General features: G+C 37.6%; 1 protein-coding gene across 3 annotated transcripts in view; it reads left to right on the top strand.

The window, feature by feature from the left end:
- Positions 1-1,204: 1,204 nt before the first annotated feature.
- The window catches only part of pax7a (paired box 7a), a gene marked incomplete at both ends in the record, with an annotated part of 48,152 nt that continues 38,665 nt past the window's right edge, over positions 1,205-10,691 (top strand). The window contains 4 exons of one of the 3 annotated variants that reach the window (XM_080026844.1): positions 1,205-1,292; positions 2,577-2,812; positions 3,660-3,804; positions 4,180-4,308. In XM_080026844.1, the coding sequence (XP_079882970.1) occupies positions 1,205-1,292; positions 2,577-2,812; positions 3,660-3,804; positions 4,180-4,308 (598 nt within the window). The remainder of the gene's footprint in view (positions 1,293-2,576; positions 2,813-3,659; positions 3,805-4,179; positions 4,309-10,691) is intronic. The other 2 variants (XM_080026845.1, XM_080026843.1) reach the window with 2 other exon arrangements.

Below are 10,691 nucleotides of genomic sequence, written 5' to 3'. Positions count from 1 at the left end.
TAACAAGCCAAAAGCATCTTATAGTGTAACCCTTAGCCAAGCGGGGCTTTTCTTTTGTCGAAGAATTTGTCCATTCAGAAAAACGACATCATCAGGTCCTGACTCAATTATTTTGGGCCGTCATTTTAATTCACACAAAGCTCCGCGTGCGTCTATGGAAGAATAACTTTAGATAATACGTTTGATTTTTTTTTATCGTATTGAATTAAACAAATGTTTTTATCGAAAACAATATTATTTGGGTGAACAACTGGGTAAATGAATACATTTTCTTTTTCCAAATGAGATATTTTGAATCGAACTTTAATTCTTATTTTTAACATTAAACTATTTTTAACAACTTGCAATTGTGTTTTTTAAATCATTTATTGTAGTATAACTTTGGGGCTCTGCTGTTTTTCTATAGATTAAGTTTATAGGCTTTACTTTTTAATTTGTTTTCAGAGTCCCATTATCAATCAAAATAAGAAATAAGAAAAGAAAGAAAGAATAAAAAAGAAAGTACGAAAATCGAAGAGAAAACCCAACAACACCATTTTAAAAGCATTAATATTCCACAGGTCTGAGCAGCTGAATGTCATGGAGGCAGACACGTTTTTGAAAAGACGGGATTTAGAATAACATTTAGATATAATAACATTTTGAACCGCATGGTTTTTGGTCTATGTGGTCTTATGAAGGGAGACAGTCGTGAATTAAAAGTGGAATGTATCGCTCTGATTGGTCGGCCGGCTCCTGGCTAAACCCACTCTCTTTCATCCATAAAAGAAAGGTCTGGGAGCCTATGGGAGCGCTCGGCTGTCTCCTCCTACGACATGCACGAAAGTTGGCCACTTAAACTACTTCCAACCAGCCAGCAGACATTATACTGTATCCGAAGGGAAAAGAATAACATTACATTGTTTTGGTTTTTTTGCAGCTCAGAATCAAAACTTCAAGTGCGAATGCTGTATTTTGCAGAGTTTTTTTAAATTTGATTTTTAGCTACTGTTCATTCTTTATATTCTGGCATCGCAGAAAAGCATCACTTTAGTTTTTCCCCGGTGGAAGAAGAAGGGCTTGTCCAGTTTCTCTGCCTGGGATTTGGGATTTGACCGTAACTGCAACTTTCTAAGCGATTTGAAGACATTTCCCCTTTTTTTGTATTGGACTTTGTGAGAGTATAGCAGGTTCGAGTCCGTTTGGTTGTTCGTCCAGCAGTAGCATGATGGCTACTTTACCAGGAACGATGCCTCGGATGATGCGCCCTGCGCCAGGCCAAAACTACCCCAGAACCGGCTTCCCTCTGGAAGGTAAGAGAAGTGACAACATGTGTGTTCGATTGATGTTTGAACTTGACAAAACTCATCAACTCTACACTCTGTCAATGTGTAGTTATAGAAACACACAGCATAGTTTTTTTTTTTTTACTGGGGATTGTAGGGAAATAAAGAAAAAAGCTGGTTGAACAAATACGACCTCCGGCCAGTGATTAAAGTTAACTGCCCGGAAACCAAAGTGAATTGTAGTTGCAGAAAGCGTCAGTTCGTGCTTTGAAAATCAACGTATAGCCTAACCTTTGAAAATACCTGCTATGCCACTCTTGTGTTTTGATTCAGGTTTATATTGTCCTCAAATTTATGGTCAGATTTTTATTTATTTGTAACTTATTTTATTTGGAGTCCAGACATATCTCTGTTATCCCTGCTTGTTAATATTCTGGAAATATTTGTATTTATTATTGTTATATGTTTTAAATTCATGGATTTTTTTATGTTTACCTTTCAAATAACAACGAATTTTATTTTAAAATAAAGGCCTATTATTAATTATTTAAAAATTAATAGGCATACCAATTGTGTTTTAAACAATTATTTGTGCTAAAATTGAAGCCAGCCTGACAGGAATTTACGCACATAAAATGACATTTTTAGGAACATTTCTTAAATTAGATTGTCACAAGCACACACAAACACACACAAAAAAAGCAATCTAATTGGTAATTTCTCAAAACTCCCGATGCCCATTCTCGAGTCGTCTGAACATATGGGCAGAAAAAAAGATCACTTTGTATTTGCATGCATTTATGGAAACAGTTTTCCCATTACACCCAGTTCGTGCTCAAGTGGCCAGGACTGAAATGTGCGAAAACCACGTAGCTCGCGAGTTACTCGATCTCCGGGATTTGTTCAAGTGTCCTGCTGCTGCAAATGGCAATAATACACACAGCAAAGAGATGACTCAAAGGATCACATCAATATTTGTACAGCATGACTAGGAATAATCAAGGTGGCGAAGTGTCACCCTCTTTAGTGTCTCTTGAATGTGAAATTGGATCCTGAAGTGGCCTTGGATACATCCTGTCAACCAGACAGACGCTGGGTGAATTTGGCACGTCGCTCTCTTGAAATTGTATAATATGATAATGTGCGTAAACTGCGTCCCATTAAAAAGTCAGTAACACAGCAAACACGCCACTGTTTGTGACAAAACCAAGACCGAAATAGCTTCATACACAAACCTCAAAGTGATAACTTGTAGCAAATGTTGTTATTTCTTGTCAGTTTTTGAGACGTTTGTTGTTTATTGTGGCGCAGTGTCCACCCCTCTGGGCCAAGGTAGGGTGAACCAGCTTGGCGGGGTGTTCATCAACGGGAGGCCGCTGCCAAATCACATCCGACACAAGATAGTGGAGATGGCCCACCACGGCATCCGACCCTGCGTAATCTCGCGACAACTGCGAGTTTCTCACGGTTGCGTCTCCAAGATCCTGTGCCGTTACCAGGAGACCGGCTCGATCCGTCCAGGCGCCATAGGAGGCAGCAAGCCGAGGGTGAGTGGAGTGATGAACGGGTGTTTGTGTGTGTGTGTGTGTGTGTGTGTGTGTGTGTGTGTGTGTGTGTGTGTGTGTGTGTGTGTGTGTGTGTGTGTGTGTGTGTGTTTCTGTAAGTACGGGCGTCACGAGGTGCACGAAACACCTGAGTGAGCTGAACACTGACGGTTGTGTGTTATTATAAACAGCCTGATGCCTGACGTTAAGACAACATATATTTATATATATATATATAATGAAAGTAATAATTTATCATCATAATCATTATTATAGTTATTATAATGTGCCTTATCCAACCAGGATAAAAACATGTTCTCACATTTACATTGCAGCCCACCTGTAACATCCTTGTAGTCTTGTCTGAATACATAACAAACTTTGCAGCTGATATTTTTGATCTCCTAAATGTAATTCTGAATATAGGCCTAGATGGTATAATTCGAAGCTGAAAATGAAAACAGTTTCAGACACTATTATCATTTTTTTGTTATTGTATTTTTTGTCTGCAGTGCTTGGTTTTACAGTATCGTTAACATTTAAAAGTAGATAATGGGCATATTAGATTTTTGAAATTACAGTAGTCTATTTGTTGTTATTATACCCTAGACCTATTATGCTTTATGGGGAAGTAAGATAGTCTTTTACTGGTGTTAACTAGTGCCATGTCATTTTCCTATTTGAAAAAAATAAATACATATTTTGTGTTGTATTTGCAATATGCGTTTTGTATGCTTTAAAGTAAAAAAAAAACGTGTTCATCTTAAAAAAAAATCCTCTCCATTAAAACCGTCTAAATTCCACGTTTTTTTCTTCTTTCTCCTGCCTTTGAATCACTTGAAACTTTAAGCAAGTGGCAACTCCAGACGTGGAGAAACGGATCGAGGAATACAAGCGAGAAAACCCCGGTATGTTCAGCTGGGAGATCCGGGATAAGCTGCTGAAGGACGGGGTGTGCGACAGAAGCACTGTTCCTTCAGGTGAGGCTTCATCTGGTAAGCTGCGATTTTTTATTTTTTTCTTATTACGAGTTCAACACTGCAGCACCACTACTGAACACCACTTTGAATCCAACATGTGTGTAGCCCCTTTACTAATAATACAATGTCACTTATCTAATAGCAAAAAAAAAAAAATCCTCCGTTATTTTTATAGCCTATAGCTACCTGCATTCAGAGTATAATTCAAATTTTATTTAGAATTTTTTAATTATATATTTTTTTTCAGCGCAGTTGCTTTTATGAAACTTTTTCCTGTTCTATATTTTTGAATGGTATTTTTCAAAAAATGTATGACAGGATTACTATATGGTTCTTTTATGGGGTTTTTAGGGCTAATCACCCATTTATTTACCTTTTTGTTGCCATTAGTGAGCTCCATCAGCCGCGTTTTGAGGGCCCGATTTGGCAAAAAAGATGACGAGGATGACTGTGATAAGAAGGATGAAGATGGAGAAAAGAAAACAAAGCATAGCATCGATGGCATCCTCGGTGATAAATGTAAGTTAACTGCAGAAATTATATATATATTGATATGGCCCTTTTGCATATGTTTGAAATAACTAATTATTATTATTATTATCATTATGACGTAGAGTTAATTGCAGCCTTGTCAACAGGACGCGACTGTTTTAAACACACTTCCAACTTAAACGTCCTCTTGGGAAATTGTCCCACACATCTGAGTTACGGCTAAACGCAGTGAATTTAGTTTTTGCTTTTAACTCCGAGCCAGCAGCAGCAGCAGTTGTTCATTCACTCAATTATTTATGACGAGAGCCTTGGCAGAAGGTATTTAACTGCAGAAAATTAATTTGTGTAGCGAATTCCTCCTCATTCATTCAACTCGTTTAACGACCTCTAAACGACAGCTGACAGTTGACCCAGTTCACAATCGATGTCAGTTCACTGACATTTCACCACTTGTCACTTTAAAGTGGGAATCAATGTTAGTATTATTATTTGCTATTAGTAATGCTGCGAGGTGGGAGACACACGGCTTTGATGTAGGTTTTGGATGTCAGTTTTATTCAATAGTATTCACAAGCTGATAATAACCCTAAAATGAATTGGCATCTCATGGTATGTTATATTTATGTAGAATATTTTACACATTTGATTTTTTTTTAATATAATTCTAATGCTACACGTCAGGATTAAAATTAGACTTTTATTAAGTTGTTTGTAACAAACGTCTGATTTTATTGTCATATTGTTTTGTTATGTGTAGTGTTTCAACAGTATTTACAGGCTGATAATAAACTTAAAACGCATGGTTAAACCCCTGGTATGTACAATTTTTGTAGAATATTTTACATTATTTTTCAAATATAATTATAATACTTAGTCAGAATTAACAACAGCGAGAAATTTGAATTTATTGTTTAATAGAGTTTTTCGAAATTTTACAAGACAGACTTCTGATTTTATTGTCATATATTTTTATTAAATGTAGCCTATAGTGCTTCACTGTTTGTCATGCCCCAGGAGTAAAAAAACGTTTTTTTAAATGCACATCTTCCGAACGATATAAAGCCTGGCTCCTTTATGGAGGATCAAACACGTGTGAATGGGGTTTAGGTCCCTCAAAAAGACACACTGCCAAAATATTTTTCAAACTTGAAGATGAACTTCAGTAGCGAAACCTCCCCTCCATTGACGCTTTTTGTAAAGTGAAGAGTCCGGGGTACAAAAGCAAATCCTGGAAAGCAGGGCAGCGCAAAGGAGATTGTGGGCCCGCCCATTCTCATTCAAAAATCGGGCAAAAGAGAGAGAAAACTTTGGACAAAGGACAAGGAGAGACATACAAGGAGATGAATTATTCAGTACGCCCCGCTGGTAGATAGTTTTGTAATTTTATATAATGGCCCATTGGAGAAGAATCGGTTGATAGCGTGAAAACGGTCTCTTTTTTCTCTGTCACACCACGCATTAAGGTTATGAGGAAAATGTCACAATTTTGTTGCAAATATCTCCAGTGTCTGTATAGAAGGGCTGTTAACCCTGCTGGCTATAAATGACCAACATTTTTTTTCTTTTTCTGGGCTGAGTCTGCTCTTTACGCACAGCCCAGGCGCGTAAAATACAAGGACACGTTTTCGAAGTAATGTGATAGTTTTGACTTGTTAAGTGTTAACCACATTACCGCTGCATTATTATTGACTTTCCACTGTTGGTTCAAAATATCCAGATAATGTTCCTGCTTCCATTTTTCTGCTTAGCGCTGCCTGTGTTTTAAATTGGGACTCAATTACGTTGCTATAAAAAGAGACGCATGCCTGTGTGCGTAATAGTCTACCGGCATCCGGATGGCATCTAATAATGTTAATACTTATTAGAGTAAGCACTGGAAACGATGGTTGCTGAATAGGTGGCTGTGTTCGTGCCGGGTGTAATAGCTCGCGGGCATGGTAAGAAATGTATTTATCCCCAATCAGCCCCTCACTCTCCCAGTTTGAAGCGCAGCCCTTATGTGGAGAGGGGTTTTAAAGCAGATTAAATACAGCCTTTTATTTCTTTTCACTTTCATCTCAGAGCGGAGCTCACAGTGGCTCGCCCAGGGCACAAAATTCATGAGATTTTTTTTTTCGTTTGCTTATACAGATTTTAAGACTTTATTTATTTATCTATTTGTTTATTAGGCCCATATGTGAATATGATTTTCTCAGAGGTTACATCACGGATTTATCCCAGCTTTAATCTGGCTTTATTAAACGTGTTTTTAAACTGCTAACCACATTACAATGTTGTAAATGGTATTTTCTTGCATTGAGTAGGATGTAGAAGCATAGTGTATTTGCCCTTTCACGCTGCTGTATTGCATATTTTTTATTATTTCTTTTTATAAGTGTTGAACCTCTATAATCTTGGTCCATCCTCAATTCTACTATTTGCTGAAATTGTATTCAAGTTGCTCACGTAAAGCTGAAATATAACGTGCCTAAATTGAATTACGCGCGAGAATTCGTTCAAAGGTTGCACTACATCTGTGCAAACTTGGGCATCCAATATTTGTTTAGCGCCACATGCTCCCACACTACTTAGAAAGGGAAGGTGAGTCAGCTGTCCAGCGTCCATCTTCCACACTTAAGTAACCAACCTGACCGTCAGATGAGGTGCAGACAGGCGATGGACACTTCAGCAAATCGCAGGATTACCTGCAGGTCCTCACAGTAATTAAACAGATGCCAGGTGGGATTATTTACGCGCGTCAGGGAGGGAAAGTGACAGAGTAGCGGAGAGGTGTGAGGAGAGTCAAATATTCTGGTTAGAATTGGCTAAAAATTAGGATATATAATGCGTAAAAATTATATGTTTTTTAAACTTTTACATTTTAATGTTTCCATTTCCGTTGCAGTGTGTGCGGTGTATCATCTGTACGTCTTTCTTAATTTACATCATAAATCAACCCATTTTTCCAGTTGTATTTAACACTCCCATGTGGCAAGTGTGAAGCAAAATTTTAGTTAAAGGTGCAACACACTTATTATTAAATGTGCTTCCTACCGAAACAAAGAAAAAGAATAATATCTGCTGTAATTAACGAGAAACTCAGGATAGTGGTGAAAAGTGTAAAAAGCTGCCCTTCTCCATGCTTTTCCACGATACAAACACACACGTGCACGCTTGCACTATCACACACACACACACACACACACACACACACACACACACACACACACACAAACTTCTGCGCACACCCAGCCAGTCTCTAAGTGTATGGTAATATAATGTAGCTATATTTCGGGTCTAAAGCCGTGCTGAATGAGGAGGACAGGGGAATGAAGCGAGAGACCACTTCAAACAAATCCATCTGGAACAGTGTGTGAGAGAGAGATTCAGTGAAAGTATGGGGAAGTTATTTAGCTATTAATAACGTTTTTTTCCTCGGGCATTGAGAGTGACTCCATCTGCACTTTCTCGCAGCTATTTGGCTGGGTGGAAATTGAGGGAGACCCAAATGTTGGGCAGAGATAACATACCCATCATAGCCCAGACCCTGCGCTGTGCTTCACTGCATTAAACTAGGATTAACCTCCCATGTCCCCGCAGCCACTCAAGCCACATTTCACCGGATTTTACATCGGTAGGCCTACACTCCGTATAAAGGGGGCAGGCGCTGATAGACTCATGACTTTATCGATAATAATAATAATAATAATAATAATAATAATAATAATAATAATAATAATAATAATAATAATAATAATAATACAACAAATGTTTTATTTTAAGTAGGCCTAAATAAAATAATTATCAAGTGAATATTGCATAGCCTAATGCAAATACATTGATTCAAATTTCACTTTTATTTTTTTATTTTTTTTACTTAAATGGGCAACTTAAATGTGTAGGCCTATACATTTTTTACAGCCAAGTAAACAGTGTCCGTTAAAAGAGCTAATTTTACACGTTTAACAGAGATGTATAATAGGCCTATAAAGCCAATTAAGTTATTCAGGAAGGCACTTCCGCTGCCTTGTAACTCGTTGCTTGTAATGATCTAACTGCAGTTTATCTCAGGCTGTAACGTGGTGTGACCAGTTTTACTTTTAATTTTAATTCTTGGACGGAAGTTATATTATAAAGCTGTTCAATTATTTTCTCCATCCATTCATTCATCTTAGAAGGCATCTTCAACATCGTGAAGTGTGAGTAGGCTATTTCCCCTCAGATACAATTGGTGCCATCTTTTTTTTTATTCAGCATCTCAAATTCAAAATTGGTGTTAGCCTATAAATTGTCGCTAATGACACATTGCCATATATTATGGTGAATAGCTACTGCCAGTGTAACAAATTAGCCTATTGGTTCCAGCAAGGTAACATGAGCAAACCGTGCAACATATTAACATGAAACCTATTGCTTATACGAGTAATGAGTAACGCATCAATTTTAAGGAGAGCAGTTTAAGCTTGTAGTAGGCCTACCGTAGCCTATACTTGGAGAGACATGTCACTAGCTTTAAGTGTCGGCAAAGTATTAGGTAAAAAAAAAAAAAAAAATGGAGTAGGCTTAAATTCATTCTGTGCTGGCATTTGACTTTGATCACATCAGAAATATTCATGGAAGCACAAACACTGGCTCAGTCTGCCGCCATTATCCCGGCTGACAGTGATACCTCTCAAGGCTGTCTATTAATTAAAGTGGCGCTCACCATGTGGGACGACTCCCTATCTGGGCACAAAAATGGTTTTTCCATCTCTTGTGGGGCAATCTTTCCTCTCCAGCTTCTTGTGGGAAATTTAAAAGTGCACAGAGGAAGACATGGGGATTTCTAGCTCATTTATAAAGACGAGTTTATAATCCTTTCCTGCTTAATAACTTAAAAGGATTCAATTTCTCCCCTCATTTATGGGGTTATGATCACACATTGTTAGGCGCAGATAGTAGCATTTCAAGGTTAACATTTCCTACTCTAAAAAAAAACATCAGAATATAAGCTGTAAACCCATAGGTCCCCTTTGTTTAGCCCCCTACAAATACTGATAGGTCCACTTTAGATGTTGTTACTATTAATGTGATAACAACGTAACGACGAAAGCCGAGGAAGACCGCGTTGATAAGATGCCGTCTCTTCTATGCCACCGAGCGTCTTTTAAATGAAGTGATATTTAATTATAGCATATAATTTCACCATCGAGAATTTAATTCAGTAGGCTTACGCAGACTCTGAGGATTGGATGTCTGGTTGGGGGTCTGAAAACCCCATACGAGACAAATTAAAGAGGAAACGTTGCCCTCCAGGTATCTTCCTGTCACAACAGTAGGGTGCTTCAGCGCGTCTCTCATTTCGGTCTGTGTTTTATTCCGCCAATTTTTCCCCTATGCCGCTGTGCCTGCAGGGCTGCAGTCCAAAATACACATAACATATCAAGTTTTCCTCTTTTAAGTTTGATCTTATTTGCTTAAAGTGAGACACTGCAGGTAAAAGTAACGTTTTTTCAAGCACTGGTCAGTTTTTTATTTTCAATTTTTGGATATGCTTCCATAACATATCTTCTTCCAAACTAGTAATAAAACGACCAACATGTACATTTAGGTGTTTGTTTTATTGTCTGTTTGCACGGCCATTAGCTCTACATTAGTTTTTTTAATACTCTGGAACAGAAATCTCAACTTTTATTTCCAGACTTGCTTATTCATACAAACATTTCTGAAAAAAACATATAATACAATGCTGAATGGGCAAAGTTTCATGATGATATCTATAAGTACAAATTTTACCCTATTCACCTGCAGTGTCTCATCTTAAATGTTACTTCTCTCTGTTTCTCTCTCTCTCTCTCTCTCTCTCTTTCTCTCTCTCTCTCACACACACACACACACACACACACACACACACACACTCACACACTCACACACTCACACTCACACACACACACACACACACACACACACACACACACACACACACACACACACACACACACACACACACACACACACCACACATATTCATCAACAGGTGTGGTTTTGGGTACTTTACACTTTAAGGGAGCTGAATTACGTGTAACTTCATTTAGGTTTGTTTTTATAATCCATAATTCAAAATCCAATTAATTTCATGATGTGTCCTGGTTGTAAATTAATTTCTTGGGAGGCCTATTTCAAGTAATTTGTGACTGACTTTGTGGCTTTTGTTTTTGAAAAATAGAGTTAATTTTTTGACAAATATTTTTATTGTTTATGGGTTAAAATTCCCAATATAAATATATTTAGATTAAATTAAGTCAATCAAGATGAGTCATATTTATGCTCACTTGAACTATGACAGTATTTTTACTACTATTGTTGCTGATGCTATTTTCTACTAATGTCAGTGATAGTCTCCCATCCTGTCATCGCCTTGCAAACATTAACATTTCCACTATTAGGCGTTT

The sequence above is a fragment of the Ammodytes marinus genome (genome assembly GCF_949987685.1).
Source record: "Ammodytes marinus genome assembly, chromosome: 4".
NCBI lineage: Eukaryota > Metazoa > Chordata > Actinopteri > Uranoscopiformes > Ammodytidae > Ammodytes > Ammodytes marinus.
The sequence above is the reverse complement of the archived record's forward strand: the minus strand, read 5'-3'. Positions and strand labels throughout refer to the sequence as shown.